Source organism: Hippocampus comes, unplaced genomic scaffold (assembly GCF_001891065.2).
Source record: "Hippocampus comes isolate QL1 unplaced genomic scaffold, H_comes_QL1_v1.1 scaffold699, whole genome shotgun sequence".
In the NCBI taxonomy this organism is placed as follows: Eukaryota; Metazoa; Chordata; class Actinopteri; order Syngnathiformes; family Syngnathidae; genus Hippocampus; species Hippocampus comes.
This window is the reverse complement of record NW_017805822.1, coordinates 134,576-151,039: the sequence shown is the minus strand read 5'-3', so window position 1 is coordinate 151,039 and position 16,464 is coordinate 134,576. Positions and strand designations below refer to the sequence as shown.

The 16,464-nt window shown below is 53.8% G+C and overlaps 3 protein-coding genes across 3 annotated transcripts in view; 1 reads left to right on the top strand and 2 right to left on the bottom strand.

Annotated features, from left to right (window-relative positions):
- Positions 1-6,335, top strand: part of LOC109525544 (electrogenic sodium bicarbonate cotransporter 1-like) — a 33,919-nt gene extending 27,584 nt beyond the window's left edge. The window contains exons 18-28 of the mRNA XM_019886108.1: positions 6-132; positions 225-338; positions 1,058-1,219; positions 1,291-1,469; positions 1,544-1,616; positions 2,771-2,839; positions 2,991-3,164; positions 3,851-4,021; positions 5,140-5,213; positions 5,302-5,314; positions 5,351-6,335. Coding sequence (XP_019741667.1) covers positions 6-132; positions 225-338; positions 1,058-1,219; positions 1,291-1,469; positions 1,544-1,616; positions 2,771-2,839; positions 2,991-3,164; positions 3,851-4,021; positions 5,140-5,213; positions 5,302-5,314; positions 5,351-5,428 — 1,234 coding nt within the window. The 3' untranslated portion in view covers positions 5,429-6,335. The remainder of the gene's footprint in view (positions 1-5; positions 133-224; positions 339-1,057; positions 1,220-1,290; positions 1,470-1,543; positions 1,617-2,770; positions 2,840-2,990; positions 3,165-3,850; positions 4,022-5,139; positions 5,214-5,301; positions 5,315-5,350) is intronic.
- Positions 6,336-8,340: 2,005 nt separating this feature from the next.
- LOC109525567 (probable global transcription activator SNF2L2) lies at positions 8,341-13,677 on the bottom strand. The gene is made up of 6 exons (XM_019886146.1): positions 13,184-13,677; positions 11,603-11,841; positions 10,515-10,620; positions 10,325-10,426; positions 8,823-8,973; positions 8,341-8,724 (listed from the first exon to the last, which is right to left on the bottom strand). Exons 1-6 carry the CDS (start codon positions 13,292-13,294, stop codon positions 8,621-8,623), a joined length of 813 nt encoding a protein of 270 aa, XP_019741705.1. The 5' UTR covers positions 13,295-13,677; the 3' UTR covers positions 8,341-8,620.
- Positions 13,678-15,286: 1,609 nt separating this feature from the next.
- LOC109525543 (KN motif and ankyrin repeat domain-containing protein 1-like) overlaps positions 15,287-16,464 on the bottom strand; it is an 11,991-nt gene continuing 10,813 nt past the window's right edge. The window contains exons 9-11 of the mRNA XM_019886107.1: positions 16,087-16,287; positions 15,522-15,620; positions 15,287-15,409 (exon numbers count right to left, since the gene is read on the bottom strand). Of these exons, the coding sequence (XP_019741666.1) occupies positions 15,386-15,409; positions 15,522-15,620; positions 16,087-16,287 (324 nt within the window). The 3' untranslated portion in view covers positions 15,287-15,385. The remainder of the gene's footprint in view (positions 15,410-15,521; positions 15,621-16,086; positions 16,288-16,464) is intronic.

Here is a 16,464-nt window from a genome sequence, read left to right as displayed (position 1 = left end):
GGGAGGCTGGTGGGCGAGGCCTGCAACTATGTGCCGGACATCACCCTCATGTCCTTCATCTTGTTCTTCGGCACCTACGCCTGCTCCATGGCGCTCAAGAAGTTCAAGACCAGCCGCTTCTTTCCCACCAAAGTCGGTCTCGTTCGCGCTCGCCGGCCGGCCGGCCTCCAACGTGGCTAAGGGTGCCCAAACCCGAGCCGAGTCGCACTCTGTCTCCTTTGCAGGTCAGGAAGCTGATCAGCGACTTTGCCATCATCATGGCCATCCTTCTCTTCTGCGGCGTGGACGCTCTGGTGGGCGTGGACACCCCCAAGCTCATCGTGCCAAGTCAATTCAAGGTAGCCGGAGTGGCGCCACACGATACTCGGGAAGTGCCGTCGCGCCCCACTTTTTTTTCTTCACCATTGTCGCGTTTTAAATACGACAGGACGACGTATTGCAAAAGGCTCATTCATATGGCTATTCTTGTCAGCGTCAGGAGCTATTTTAGTCATCGCCGCCTTGGTCCCGGCCGAGCGCCCGCGGCATTGCGAGCGCCGCCGCAGGGCCGTCCTTGTTGGCGCTCGTTCACAGCGGGGCCGGCGGTGAAAGCTTCAAGTGGTTGTTTGAAGTCACTCGGGCGGCAGCGGAGTAACCGGTCCAAGCAGAAATGATCCTCCCGGCCGGGTTTCTTCATAATGACCCCTTTGACGCAGCCGGTCCAAGCCGCGCTTTTCCATGACTTTGGGCCTTTTGTTTGGTTTGCGTACTGACGTGGAATGGGGGCTTGCCAGGTGGGTGGGAAGAGTCGCGCCAAGCTGGGAGCGGGCTGTCAAGTCCGAGGCCTAACGCTCGCGTTTCCCGCCTTGTCCACGCCGTCTGAAATGTTGCCCCTTCTGTGGCGGGAAACGGCAAGTCCAATACCTTCGAGTCACTTTTCCCGCCCGACCGTGTGGAAAGCCATCGCCGCTGTCGAAAACATCGGGCCTTCTGAGCGCCTCTCCTGTCTGAGCGGGAGAAGTGGCGGTAAACCAGGCCAAAGTCCTCATTTTTTTCTTTCACCCGTTTTTTTCTGCAGCCCACCAGTCCATCGCGCGGCTGGTTCATCGCTCCCTTCGGGGCAAACCCTTGGTGGGTGTACCTGGCCGCCGCCCTCCCCGCCTTGTTGGTCACCATCCTGATCTTCATGGACCAGCAGATCACGGCGGTCATCGTCAACAGGAAGGAGCACAAACTCAAGGTGCCGTCACATCCGGGGACCGCGTCGTCCTTCTCGGCTCTCGGTCCAACCGCTGCGCCGGGCTCCCGCAGAAAGGCGCGGGGTACCACCTGGACCTGTTCTGGGTGGCGGTGCTGATGATGGTGTGCTCCTTCATGGGCCTGCCGTGGTACGTGGCCGCCACCGTCATCTCCATCGCGCACATCGACTCGCTCAAGATGGAGACCGAGACGTCGGCGCCCGGAGAGCAGCCCAAGTTCCTGGGTGTCAGGTGGCGGCCCCCGTCCGATGATCCCAACCGCTGGCTTTCCCCGGATCCTTCACTTTTTCTTCCCTCCGTTCCAGGGAGCAAAGAGTCACCGGGATCATCGTTTTCATCCTGACCGGCCTGTCCGTCTTAATGGCCCCTGTCCTCAAGGTAAGCGCCAGACTTCTCTTCTCCTGAATTCTTTCCGTGCGGATGGGGATTAATGTAAAAAAAATCCCTCTTAAAAAAAAAAAAAAAGCGTTCAAAGAAAGCCTGATGTGCAAGTTCTAAAGTGGACATTCACCTTCTCAGATGTGTCCGGTCTTTTTAGCTTCTTTAACTGTTGAACTCGTTTGATATGCTTGGCCATAAAAAAAAAAAACCCTTCACGTTTGTCGGGCTTGTTAACAACACTTGGATTCACAAGCCATTTCTTTTCACTTCAGAGGGATTTTAAGCACGGAGGCGTTGACGAGCCCAGCCAGGAGGGTTCATCCCTCCGTGTTAATGGCCCCTGCCCGCGCCAGATTTCTCTTTAATTCTCCCGCACAAATATGGATTAGGAGGCCTTCTGTCAGCCTCTTTTTAGGGCAGACCCGCTGTCCTCCCTCGAACCCGCTGCCTCCGAAGGCTTCATCCCCTGAGGAATCGGAACCGTTTTCCAATCCGTCGGTATTCGGTAGACGTCGAGGCTGTTCTAGCTGCAGTCACTACCCCCCCTGCCGGACAAACGGATGCATTGCTTGAAGTTTGATTGCATTCATTCAGGACCTTTTTCTCTTGGCTTGTGAGTGATGATGATTATTATTCAGTCGCAGTTGCTTTATAGCGATGAAATATTGTATTCCACAAGGTAAAAATGAGACGAATAGTTATTATTATATCAGAAGAAAAGCAAACATATTTGCATCGAAACGCTCATATTTGGAGCTATAAGTTGGAGGTGTTTGTCCCTCGCCGGCCGCCGTACCTTCATTTCGCCCGTGACGCCAATCAAACGAGCCGCTTGCTGGGAAAGGACGAATCGGAAACGCAGCGCTCGGACGGCGGATATTTCGAGGGATACTTTGAAGAAATGTCAACAAATAAAAGGTGCCTAAAAATACATGTGCTCATGGAGGCCGACTCGCCGCTAAATTCAAGTGTGTAATTCCAGAATGTTCCGAGAAAAGTCGATGCAGGCTATTTTTAAGTGAAGCCCCGTCGCCAAAAGGTTTTTTTTTTTTTTTTTTATAAGTCATGGCGACATCTGTTTTGGTAATCGTGTGCTGCTGCGGTTGCATTAAATTCACTTTGTGTGTGTGTGTGTGTGTTCACGCACTTAGTTCATTCCCATGCCGGTGCTGTACGGCGTCTTCCTCTACATGGGCGTGGCCTCGCTCAACGGTGTCCAGGTGAGTCGCTGACATCAATAGATTGATTGCAATTTTTCTATTTTGCAGCCATGTTGAAAGGGCAGAGAGTCCGCGATCGCTCGAGTCCCGAAATGTCATCGGTGTCGCCTTTCTCTGGATTTCTGTTCTGCCGCCGCCGCCGCCGCGCTAGTTCATGGACCGCCTGCAGCTGCTGCTGATGCCCGCCAAGCACCAGCCGGACCTGATCTACCTGCGCCACGTGCCCCAGCGCCGCATCCACCTGTTCACCTTCATCCAGGCCTTGTGCCTGGCCCTCCTCTGGGTGCTCAAGTCCACCGTGGCCGCCATCATCTTCCCCGTCATGGTGAGCCGCCGGCGGTCCGTCGCAACCTTTTATCGAAAGGCCCTCTCTCTCTCTCATGAGAGGCTTGCGCTGGGAAGGGGCGAGTATGGCGAAGGACATGTCTTCCATAAGAACCGCTAAAAAACTCGCCGCATGGCTCGTCTTGAATGTCAGTGTTTTTTTGTTTTACATTTCGTTTGCCATTCATTCCACGAACGGCATCACGCACTTGGGTCTTGCTACCGCAACGTGTTATTTGTTTGTACACAACATCTGGGATACAGTAATTCCCCCCACCGTCCATCACGAGTTCCAGGTTTGTTACAGTATTTTGTTTATTTGGGGTGCAATCCCACTTTTGTCCAAGTGGCGGTGCTACACTTTTGTTTGACACAGTGTAGATTGGACAGAAGAATAAGAAATACTCCCCGTGAAAACGGGGAGTATGTCGGCCCAGTGGAGTTTTTCCCCGAAGAGGATCGAATGCCACAATCCTCTTCAATCCTGTTTTTGACGCCGACAAGTTCATTCGATGAGGTTGAAAAGCATACTGGGCGAACATCTTCACAGGTGGCGGAAGGGTTGGCTTCCGTCGGACGATTAGAAAGCTCCGCCGCGCTGACTGGCTTTGTCGTTTTGCCTGGCGTCGCATGGACGGTTGAGGAAAGAAGCTCCATTTGATGTCTGACGGCGCGTTTTTGTCTTAGATCTTGGCGTTGGTGGCCGTGCGCAAGGCCATGGACTACGTGTTCTCGCAGCACGACCTCAGCTACCTGGACGACGTCATCCCCGAGAAGGACAAGAAGAAGAAGGAGGACGAGAAGAAGAAGAAGCAGCAGCAGCACAAGAAGGGCAGCGTCGACTCGGAAAATGACTTTGTAGGTCCTTTCCGTTTGCGCGGCGTCCGGCGCGCATTTCGAGATGCGACGCGTTTCATGTTGTCCCTCCTCCGACAGTCCGACTATCCCGACCATGACAATATTCCCAGTATAAAAATCTCCATGGATACGATGGAGCGGGAGCCCATGTTGGGACACGAGTCTTTGGCTAGTGAGTACCGGCCGGGCTTGGCTCTTCTTCGGGCTTCTTGCCGCTTCATGCTCGGCCGCCCTTTCCCGAAAATCGCTTGCCGACTCGCTCGCGTTTAGTCGTTTGCCTTCGGAGCCGACGCCGCTGCACGTTTGCCCGATGACCGCGAAAGATCAATTCTATCGCCGATCACAACAGTCCAAACTGCCTAGCGTCCAAATTGTCTTTGTTTACTTCAAGGTTGCAACCCCCTCCCCAAAGAAAGAAAGAAATACGCACACGCACCCATCCATAAAAAGCATGATTGGTTCAAGAATCCGACAGATCTTTGGCGTTTCCTCAACATATCCTCTACGAAATGCTTTCAGATGTGTTGTCAAAAAGCAGCGGTATACAAAACTCGTCTTTTCCTCAAACGTTGCGAGTTAGATTTGCCAATCGTCATGTTTGCATATTTCCTGAAAAATATGGAACATTTTAAGAATGCGTTTGTGCAATGCTCTCTTTGTCAAAAGACGAGCTAGATTGACGAATTATAAAATCATTTTTGGCTTCTCAACCCCCCCCCCCCCCAAAAAAAAAACCCCACTAACTTGTGTGCTTTCTCAAAGAAATGTTTGGATGTTGATTGCTGAAAAACTTTTGCTCTGTTCATCGGGGAAGCCATCTTGGCGTTGGCGTTCGGAAAACACGCGGGAACTTTGACGGTCGCCGGAATGAAAACCAAATCCGGTTTCACGCGGAGACCTACCTTAGGTTCGCCGGAGTCGAAATTGCCTAGTTTTGCAAAGCGTGCGTGTAAAGCCGAGGCGGGGCGCGGCGGTCCCCTGCCGCTCGCCGACGGCGGCGACGCGGGAAGGGGCCCCCGAGGACCGAGCGGAAATTGTCTCGGCGATGAGCACAAGTTGATCTTTGAGCCTCGTGCCCCGACTCGGACGTTGACGTGGTTTTCCTGCCTCCGTCACAGGAGGCGCATCGCGGCCTTGCCGCGGCGCGCAGTCGCCGTGCTGAGCGCCGCCCGGAGTCGTCCGCAGCGGCCGAGTACGTGAGTGGGCGCGAGCGCCTCGGGCCGGGCTTGGCGGCCGCCGCCTCCAAAAGTGCACCAAACGCCTTGTTGTCTTTTCTTCAGCCCGGAGAGAGGCCCCCCCTCGGGGAGGGGCCCCCCCCCCCCCCCCAAGGCATCGCCTCACGTCCCAATCCACGGCGACGCCGACGACGCTTTCTTCTGGAAAAAATCCTCCGAAACCGATCTGTGAAACCACATGAAGAGCAACTGAATATTTTTCTACTCTCCTTAGTGCTATTTTTAAACATTTCTCTAGAATCGTAAGTGGATGATCTTTTTTTTTTGGGGGGGGGGCGGCATGTGATTTTGTTTTAATGATCATTTGTGGAGTTTTCCTTCATTTTATGTATAAAAGATAATTTATTCACGTCAGAATCACCAGCCTAGATTGTTGATGCCACCACACAAAGAATGTTTTCTTCCTTTTCAATGAAATATGTTTTCGATTGTACTTGAGCAGACTTTTTTTTTTTTTAAACGCAATCATCCAATTGACCAAAAGTTATTTCCGACGAAACAAGATTGCTTTTGGGGTGGCGCTAGTGTACAGTATATTCTGCAGACAAGACTTGGATCGCATTTGCTTGACTGGTCTTCTTTCTCTCCCGTCTTGATTTCATCGCTCCGACTTGACTTTTGGGCGGGCGGTCTGCGACCTCTCAAAAAATCTCGTCCTCCGCGGTTGATTTCTTCCTCCGAATGTAGTCCTACCTCAGATTTCTCCGTCTCTCATCGTGTGCAATTATCTCGGTCATCGAAACACCGAGTTTGGATTTCGATTCTTTTCCAAAATCTTCCTTCCCAGCGACATTGCATTTCCCTCTAAACTGGCTTCAAACGCATGATTGTATTTTCTTGTCGCCCCGCCCTCCTCCCCCCGTTTTAATATTGAATGTGGTTTCATTTGGGTTCAACGACAGAAAACTCTTTGTTGTCCGTTCGAGTCGTGTCTGCAGTCTATGCAAGAAGTGAGACGCGCGAATCCTCAAGTGCACGCGACGCAAACGAGGCCGTTTGTTGTTCAAGCTGCTTTCGACACGAGACGAAAATCAAATCAAAGTCTTCCGTGTAAGTTTTTTTTAGGGGGAGAAGTTTAGGCAATGAAATGCGTGCACATTATGGGCTGAATGAGACACAAGAAACTTGTTTTTATTCTGGTTTTGTGTTTTTGAATGACAAATAAAATGATACATTTGAAATGATTTGTCGAGTCGCGACCGTATTTGTGGTTTATGAAAACAAGTACAAAGGGAAAGGAAAATCTGTGTATTATAGATCATACTGTAGGTTCATTCCATGCGCTTCAATGATCCGATCGTTTATACGCGAACAAAAAGATTTAGTTTGATGAGATCCAACGTTTTCTTCAGTGTTAAAACAGCAACACCGGGCGCCGGGCGCCGAGAGAGTTCGGGTTAGGTTGTCCCAAGGCATTGAAACGAAACGAGTCATTGGATAAATGCTGCTTTTGTCCCGCCCATCGGACGCGCAGCTTCTCTGCATGATGATTGGATGATCTGTGAGGCGGAATCTCTTTTGGTCACCGGCAAATCTTTTGCCCTCCAACCCAAAAGTGGGATTGGCGGCTGGGGCAACACGACGCGTGATCACCAAGAGTTGTTTTGGATCAAATGGATTCACAGTACGGCTGAACGGATACAGTGCACGTTTCCGGGGATTGTCCGGACTTCGACAACGCGCTTCACACGCGACGTGTACAAGATGCATCTGCTCAGAATGCTCGTTCAAAGTCGGCGGAGGAAAAAGAAAAACCCCTTGATATCCAGCCATCCATTTTAGAAGATAAGAAAACCTTTAATAGTCTCACAGGGGAGAAATTCCCACTTTCTGATCGGCTTGATCCTCACAAGGGTCGCGGGGCGCGCCGGAGCCTCTCCCGGCCGTCTTCGGGCAGTAGGCGGAGGACGCCCCGAACCGGTTGCCAGCCAATCGCAGGGCACACATCCGCGCTCGCACTCACAACTTTGGACAATTGAGTGCGTTCCGTTAACCTGCCGTGCATGTTTTTCAAAGGTGGGAGGAAAGCGGAGTACCCGGAGAAAAGCCGCGCAGGCCCGGGGACAACATGCAAACTCCACGCAGGAAGGCCGGAGCCGGAATCGAAGCCCGCGCCTCTGCGCTGTGAGGCCGACGCACTCGCCAGTCGACCACCTCTTTATATATTTTTAAAAATCGATGAAAAAGTCTCGCTCCCGTGCCCGGGTTCTTCCATTCCTCACGTCGTGACGTCGCCGACGCTCCGCACGGACAAATATTTGGCGGCGCATCTCTTTCTCAAGCAACCGGTTCCTCCGAGCGTCATCCCAGGGAGATCTTCCGCTTCCGCCGAGTTGGCACGCGTCCCGCTATTTTCGTACGCCGTGGTGCCGCGCGCTCGGAAAAGGCATTTCGTGCAAACGCGGTGAGGATCATATCCGCAGCAGATGGTTGGTAAACAACAATTCGAGCGGCGAGAATGAGCGAGCCGCCCGTCGAGTGAATCTCTTTTCAAGGAGTCAAAGCGGAAAATGAAGGCCTCGACGCGAGTAGGCGGAGTCTGAAGGAAATCTGTCCAGCACAGCGGTCCCTTGACTTGAGTTTAGTTCATCTCCACATTGCTACTCGATTGACTTGAATTTAAAGTCGACTTTGCGGTCTTCCAAACCAAAACAAAAAGACATTTGCTTTTCTTTTTGGGGTGGTCATTCGTGTTCAAAGTGGACGAGCTGACGTGCGCAATGGGATTCAAAAAGGACTTTTTGAAAAAGCGTCCCACTCCGGCCCCATCTTTTGCATGTCACTGAATGAACATTCAACATTGTTATTTCGTCATGTGTCACGGCGGGTGACAAAAGCGGCCAATCGGCGCCCGTTGCGACCGATGGAGCGACTGAGGCGCGTGTCGATCGTTCGCTCGCAGAGGCTCGAAAAGGAGACCGCGAAAAGTAGTTTGTTGGCCAGACGATCGACCTCTGTACTTGCGGCGTCAACAGCTGCATCGGGGTCACGGAACCAATTCAAGCCGGCTCTCAAGGCATCGCTGTAGCACTGCGCGTACACGAGGATCAAATGGAGTAGCAAGCCAACGAAATCTCTCGGCTGCTCCGATCTTCCAAAGACCCCTTGAAACGGCGACTGCACAGCAAACTGGGAGAGTCGCCGTCCTTCTGGGCGCGGCTTCTTGACACGTTGCCGTGTGAAGCGGTCTTCGCGGCTGAATTCTTTCCATAGTTTCAGTCGCGTGTTTTTGCTCGGCCCGCACATGAAAGATGGGGAGTTTCCAAGTATGGGAAAGCCTTCAAATAGTCTCTTTTTTTTTTTGGCCTGGGAATAACAATGACGAACATACACCTCGACTTCAAGACCTCGGCGCAACAACAGTTCAACCGTCATCCTTGGCGGAGTTTTCCTCCACATCGTGGACTCGGTGCGAAGGCGGCAGGCTTTGGGCCCTCAGATTGCGACTCCTCTCCTCGTTCTCGAGCGCTTGCAGGGAGCGAACGAGAGAAAGAGGTGCCGTAAAGTAGAGTTGACCATTTGGGGATGTTTGTTTTTTGCGCGGGTCAACTACTTGGACGCGTTACCTCCTTCCGGGTGTTCGGCGGCCCCGCCGTCGTCACTGCGGGCGGCGGCGGGGGCGACGGCGACGAGCGTCCGCTCGGGCTCCTGGTTGGCCGCGATTCTCAGCCGGGCGCTCTCAAAGACGGACTTGATGACGATCGAGTCCTCGTAGATCTGCGGCGGGAAACAGAACGCGCGAATGAGATGAGCGGGCACCACCTCGAAATGAAAGTCAAACTTTGAATTGTGGTCTGTTGAGCCAAGGCCGATGTTTTACAGTCGAGACATCTCACAGCACACGCTGGGCGCACCGGATCAGTCGCCGACAAAAACGTACTAAACGGCGGCCAGCGAAGAATGACGGATGAGAACAAAACTACACGCCCTCTGGTGAGATGTTGCCTCAGCGTTGTTTGTTACGAAACAATAGCAAATAAACAACAATACGGTCAATAAACGGTTATCAAATCAGATTTTGCAACTGGAGTTTGTCATCTAAATGTGATTTTTTTGGGGGGTGTTGGTGCACCATCTAGTGGCTGAATGGCAGATGTTAATTTTGCGCCTTGTGTGTGTGCGTGTTTTTTTTTTATTATTTTATTTTTTTTTAAATCAAAGTCAGTATTAGAACACGAAGCTTGTCCAAAAATCCTCGAACTGTACAACGTACCACAAGCACCTCTGGTTTGGCTGCTTTTAGGTGTTCATCACTTCACCAGCGGAGGCAGCAATGTGATCGATTGTCGAGTGTGAACCGAAGAAGAAAAAGAAGACGACGGCAACGGGACTCCCAATTTCCTCTTTGTAGCGAACAGTGAGCGCAACTTTGTTTATTCTTGCGGAAGCATCGAATGTAAGTCTTTTTCTACTCCATTCCGTGTGAAATGTCCACATCCGCACGATTTATGGGTGAGCTAAATGCTACTTTTTAAAAATGTTGTGACCCAAAATGCTGATCGCTGGCGCTGATCGCGATTGCTAACAGTTGAGCAAAGAGTCATTTTAGCGGTGCCGATTATGAACATCTCTGAACATTAAACTGCAGCTACTTCCGTTCATACACTTTAAGTCAGCTTTAACTTGGTAAAAAAGATGTGCGTGCTTGTTGGGTGTGTGCAGTATCTTGCTCAAGGACACTTGGGCAAGTCCGCAATGGCCGGGTATCCCCCACCCCTCCCCATACGACTCACGTTTTTGCACTTTTCGGTCTGCACGCCCACCAACCTTCCCGTAGGGTAACCCAACGAGACCCAACTAGATGTCAGTAGCCTCCTGGACTGAACCAGTGTCACCGAAAGCCTTACTGCTGGTTTCACCTCACGGGTCCCGTGTCGTGTGCAGATCGGTGCACGTGAATGCCGACGCGTTTCCAGTCAGACGCGGTTGTTCTGCTAGGGCGCTGAAATACTAGTGAGGATAAAGAGCGTACTACCGTAGTCCAAAACAAATATCTTCTATCACGTCATGGTCAGAGCTGAGTTCTCCCGAACCGATTGCCAAGTCCAATCCCAATTGCGGCGTTCACCTGAGATCCTTCCAGGTTGTACGTCTGAGCGTTGTGACAGAGCAGGAAAATGTCTTTCTCCAAGTCCCCCACATTTCTGTACTTGTGATTTCGCACTCTCTCCTGTCAAAACAAACGACAACGACGACGACGTCAAGGCGAGAGCAGGACTCCGGCGGGAATCGGGACCGGCGCGTTTGCGCGCGCTCACTCTGATCCGTCGGAAGTCCACGGGCTTTCGGATGAGCTCGTAGTACTCGGGGGCTTCCTTCCTGGATGGCAGCTGGACAAAACCTTTGCTGATCTGTCGCCCCAAACTGGAGGGAGAGAGCAAGCTCGGTCTCACGCGCCCTTACGTTGCTCCTTTCGATAAAAGCGCTGCCGACAGGTGCGCGGGGTTGCCCCGTTACGGCGTTCTGCCGAACAAAATGTCGACGACCTCCGGGAAGGGAGCCGACGGTCGTGACTTTGCCGGAACAAAGCCGATGCCGATGGCTTCCGTTCGCGCAGCCGACTGCCGTGGCTTTGTTTTTCGCAACAAAGCGTCGACCGCCTCGGACAACGCAGCCGACCGCCGTGACTTGGAGGCGACCCAAGCGAGTAGGTACAACCGCCAGGTATTGAACCGACGCCGTTACTTTGTTGGACGGAAACGGCGCGTCTCGCTTTGAATCCACGCGGCGTCGTTGGTCGAGCTCCGAGATCGGAGCCGACCGTCGCTCCCTCGTACCGAACGACGCGTGTCGGAACGAAGCCGGGCGGGCGCCTTGGAAGAGTCAACAACCTCCACAAATGCGGCACCTCCGGCAACGGAGCTGATAGGTGTACTTTTGTTTCGCATCAAAATAAGTACCGACGGTGTCTGAGAAGGGAGCTGACCGCCGTTACTTTGTTTGAATCGAGCGGCGGCCGCCGCCGGCCTCCGGCAATAGCGCTGACCCCCGTCGCTTGGTTTTGCTGAACCGAGTGTGGGCAAACTCCCAAGAATCGAGAACGCCGTTGCTCCTCTGTGGTCACGTACCACAGAGGAGCAACGGCCCGCAGGTGGCAGGAAGCAACGCGAAATGGGGCGGGCGGCCGCAACTTTGTTTTCAATCGACAAAGCGCCCCAAAAATCTCAACCCTAATTGACCGCTTGAGTCTGACCGTCTGCAGGAACGAAGACGAGCGTTGCTATTTGGCGGCGAGAACCTCCGAGGGCGCGTCGTCTCGTTGCTGCGTTTGACGAGCCCGCAATGTGGACAACGCGTCGGCAACCCGCGCCGATGGAGGCCAACGTTGCGACCGCGCTTTCCTCACCTGTCCTTGTAGTTGACCACCATGTCCACCAGCGCGCTCAGTTGCCGAGTGAGCTCGGGCGGATTCGGGGGCAGCTTCTCGGCGGGCGGTCGCCCTCGTTTCCGTTTGACTTTTTCGCCTCTGCCGTCGTGCGCCGCCGCCGCCGCCGGCAGAGGCGGCTCCTTGTCGCGTCCTTCGTCGTGTTTGCGCTTCCTCGGGTCGCCGCGGTCCAGAGCCTCCATCTTCCCGCCGGCTTCCGGCTGCGGTTCGGGAAAGCGTCCCGCTTAGAACTTCAAATGATGCGGCTCGTCGCCGGCCGGTGCCGCGGTGGCAAAATATCGGCGTGACATAAATCCTCCCCGGGGAAAAGTTCTTTCGTCAACTGCGCGACAACAATCAGGCGGCTCACCTTTGCGACAAGAATCCGCCATTGTAACTCATACAAGTAAGCGTGAGTTGCGTATGATTGCGCACAAAAAAAAAAACGGGGCTCGGTTGGCTTTTCAAGTGAGTCGTCGAAAAGTGCCTTTTTTCTCCTTCCTGATTCGGGGGAAATGCAGATGTCAATCGATGACATCTTTTGGGGTACTTTTGAAGTCTAGTTTCCCCTTTTTAAATGAAAGCCTTCCATAAAATTCACAAAACTCGCTCAGTAGAATTGTGTACAAATAGCACTGGGCGCGCTGTCGTCATTGTGCAAAACGTTTCTGGGAGGAAAACATTTGTCGTCTCAGTCCCGTTTGAAATGAATGAATGAAGTGGTTTTGGATGGCACAAACAAGAATTTCGTGGGATTTCATTCCAAAAACAACGTGACAGAAAAATGCAGCGGCGTGTCCGACTTTGCACTCCGGAATTGGAGTCGGATTTGCGTACAAACTCGGTTCATACCGTACGATTTTCTGTCACTGGTCGATAGCGGATGGATTTGTTGCACGCGGGTGTGGACAAGGTCGAAGTTTTGAACCACAAATTTTCTTTGACAAATTTCCAAAGCATCAATCCAAAAATCCAAGACGGAATTTTAGCCAAACCTCCCAAAAAGCTCAATGACAGATTCCTTGCTGAAATTTGACAAAGCGAAGCCTCACTGCGCCACGTTTTGCATGTTCCAACGTTATTGAGTAACAATTGCCCACGAATCGTCCTTTGCGCACGCAAAGGATTTCCCGAGCGCACTTTAGCGTTCCTTCCGGTTTGTGCTGGACGCGCGGCATTTGCTTGATGTTTTGTTTCACCCCGCAATATCGTTTCGAGGCAACTTGGGGCACGCCGCTCTGCCTCCGGACCAAAGCGGAAGACTGATCCGCGGTTGCGCATCACACGCCGAACAACACGGATGCTCAAGGACACGGCTGACGGCGCCGAGATGTTGGTAAACAAACGAAATGCACATGTCGACGTGGGGCGGGGGGTGGGTCGGCGGGGCGTCTGCAGCATCGCCCTGGAGGAATGAAGGCGTCATCCCCCAGGCAGCCACGGTCCACATTCCCGCCACGCCGAGCCTTGCCTCTTCCCCGGCGACCGAGATTCCACTCCCACTCTCACATCCAAATGCTCCCTCTCTCACGCACGTCCGACCGGGAATGTCGGGGGGTTTACCTGAGCGCGGTCTGCGGGATCCAGCGCGGTGGCGGCGGCGGCGGCAACGGCGGCGGCGGCGGGGGAGAGAATTAGCAAGCCCGCATAGCAGCGAGCTGCTAGTCTCTTCATCAGCTGATCACTCAACGAGAAGCGGAAAGGGGGAGCGTCGAGGGGTGGGGGCTTGTGTAGGGGGAGAAAGAAAAAGCACTATGTTTTCATATACAAATCGACGAGGGGGTGGGGGTGGGGGGGGGCAATGCGGACGCTCCCGTCTGCATGGCTTCCCGACGTCTGCGGCAGGCAGGCCCCGAGCGAGCGCCTCTCCCTCTCCCTCCGCATGCTTTGGACATCCCCGCTCCCTTTCTTCCCTTTGCCCCCTCCCTCCCCACAAAGGTCCGCGTTTGGCTTTGCATTCCATCGGAGCTGAGCGGGGGAAAGCGGCCCGACGCGCTTCCCGGCCCGTCAACGCAAGGACTCGGATTACGAGCGCCGGAACGAGGTTGAAACCGGCCGAGGCCGAGCCGACCTCGGGCGACATCTGGTTGCCGTTAAGCTATGACTCGGATTTTTCCATCCGGGCGTACAAAAAACCCCCCCAAACGCTACTCCCCCCCCCAAAAAAAACAAGTTTGAGAAAGCTGGCTCAAAAGCACCTCGGCTGGGCTGCGCACCGTTCCGCCGTGTGGGGTTTGGAAAGAAAGCCGTCCGCACGCGAACTTGCGTCTTCTTAGCAAAGCCATGAAAGTGTGCATCGGGACAAGCCAAGGCGAGAAGGGCCGTATGGCGTCGCTCGCCACCCCGCGCCCGCACCCGCACGCCCATAATGGAGTCAATTCGACTCATGTGGTCACAGCGCCGATGATGGAAGTGCCCACGAGCAGCCCCCTTCATGCAGCAAGAGAGAAATGGAGCCCGATGAGCGCACGAGCGTGAAGCGCATCCCAATTTTGAAGCCAACTTGAATCGCTCGTGAGCCCACCGGGTTCGGGACGACTCCCGCTCACCTCTCGGAGGCCCTTGATCAACGGTCCTTTGCTGACTTTGGCTGGAAGGGAGAAATTGGCCCGGCACGTGATGGGTATGTGCGACGGGTGGGCGCCACGTCCAGACAGATGATGGGGACACCCTCTCGCTTGATTTCTCCCTCCCAAGTGAAATCGTTGATGACGAAAGGCGTTGGTGACGTGACTAACGGCCCCGAGCAGCTGCAGCGCGGCGCCCGTACGCGAGAACGCTCAAGCCCGATTTTCAGGGCTGTGGTGGATGCGACCGCTTGCCCGCTGCCTAGCTAACGGAGGACCGTGTCAATGTGACGAGTCGCCCCCGACGGTCATGGCCACGTCAAGCCCAGCGGACGCTCAGCGACTCCTTCCACGAATGACCGCGTCTCAAGGCTCTGCCCGAGTTTTCGCTCTGATTTTGGGATGGCGATGCCAAAGGGTCATTCGCAGCCTCGTCGTCACTTTTGAGCACCCCTCCAACTCACGGCCGAGGCATTTTTTCTGTTATTTTCTGGCATCGTCTTCCGGATGCGCGTTGAAGGCAGGCAGGCGCTCTTGTTAGCGAAGAACGCAGCCGTTCCAATATTGAGCAAAAAGCTACGCCGAACATCTGACGGCATTGCAGCATCGTCTCGAGCGGATGAAGGCGGGCAAACCGGCGGCGGTCGCGCCTTTTCCTGGGAAGCGCTCCAAAACCGCTGGCAGTTGCCGTGGCAACAGCAAATGGATGCTTAGCGGCGCTTGTACGATTTGATTTGATGGCGCTTGCCGGGAACCCGCTCCTGCTCTCGCACAAACGCGCACGCAGGCGCCGTTGTTTTGATGAAACGCGCATACCGTTGGAAAGGACGTTTCTGACCGACTTTCCCTTTCATCGCACTCGATGATCTTGGGTGACATTGAGCGAGCAGCGACTTATTTAGTCATTCTTGTTTGGCACGACGTAAATGACCTCGAGTTGTGTTTTTCTTTGGTGCCAGGGGGCGTCCATCGTGAATCATTGCAATGTGGTGTACAATGTCCTTTCCCACTCCATTGACGCGAATCACAAATGACAGAAAATCGCGAGTGTGTCGGGAAAGATTGGGCAACGTTTATTTGTGTTACCTAGGCGCTCGAGCCAACACAAACGGCAAATATTTTGTTGTGTTCGGCGCTAAAGGAACACAGATTGGCGAATCCCTGGTCGGCTTGCGTTTATCCTTCATCCAGAAAAGAATTAGGACCGTCCACACTGATGAGCCTGTTACACACACACACACACACACACACACACACACACACACACACACAGACTAGTTTGAGTCTTCTATCACCAAATAAAGACATAAAAAGCAATTCCCACATGTGCATACCTCAGCATGCGCTTTGGAGAAGTTGGCATGCGAGTAGAGAAGCACGGCGATGTCATCGTGTCCCGCCTCCAAGGCAATAGTCAAGGCCGTGCTGTCATCCTGAACACAAAATCACTCTGTTGGCATACTAGAAGCAGCTGTCTGTGTGTGTGTGTGTGTGTGTGTGTGTTTGGGATGGGGGGTGGGGGTGCGGTCAGTAAGCTGCACTCTGCTGCCATCTGCTGTGCCTTCCTTTTAACGGCCGCCATCGAGTGCCACAGCACTGCAACTTGTGGATTATTTGTCGACGTTGCGCAAGGTGATCACCAATAACTGGAGAGAGTAGCGATTGGACCGACTATATTTAAGAAACATACGCGCTCACGTTCGTCTGGATTCTCGTCGTTCTGCTTCTTGGAAGAGCGTCAGGTGACGGCGATCGGGATTTCCCCAAGGACACGCCGTACATACTGAGCGCGTGGCGGACTTTTGGGCATGGGGCTCGTTTCCGCGGCGCAAGGTGTCATTTTCGTGGCGAATACCCGCCGTCGCGTCGGCGTCGGGTGCGTTTTGAGCCGTCACTCACGCTGTCCTTGAGCGCGGCGTCGCACCGGGGCTGGTCCAGCAGCAGCTTGACCATGGCGGCGTGGCCGTGCTCGCTGGCGCACATCAGCGCCGTGGAGCCCTCGTCGTCCTGCGCGTTGACTGCGGCGCCGCGGGCCAGCAGCGCCCGTACCATCTCCACGCGGCCGTGGCTCACGGCGAGCATCAGCGCCGTCTGACCGGCCTGGTTGGCACACGGCGACAATTGCGTTCAACGGAGGGGCGGCTCACTCGTGAGTCGCCAAAAAAGAAATCTCTGGAAATGCGATGGAGCCAATCGGTTCACTTTGCCTTCTTTCATCGTGGAAGCAAGGCTTTTCAATTTGTCTTCAAAAAATAGGTCGTACATATGAATACATTC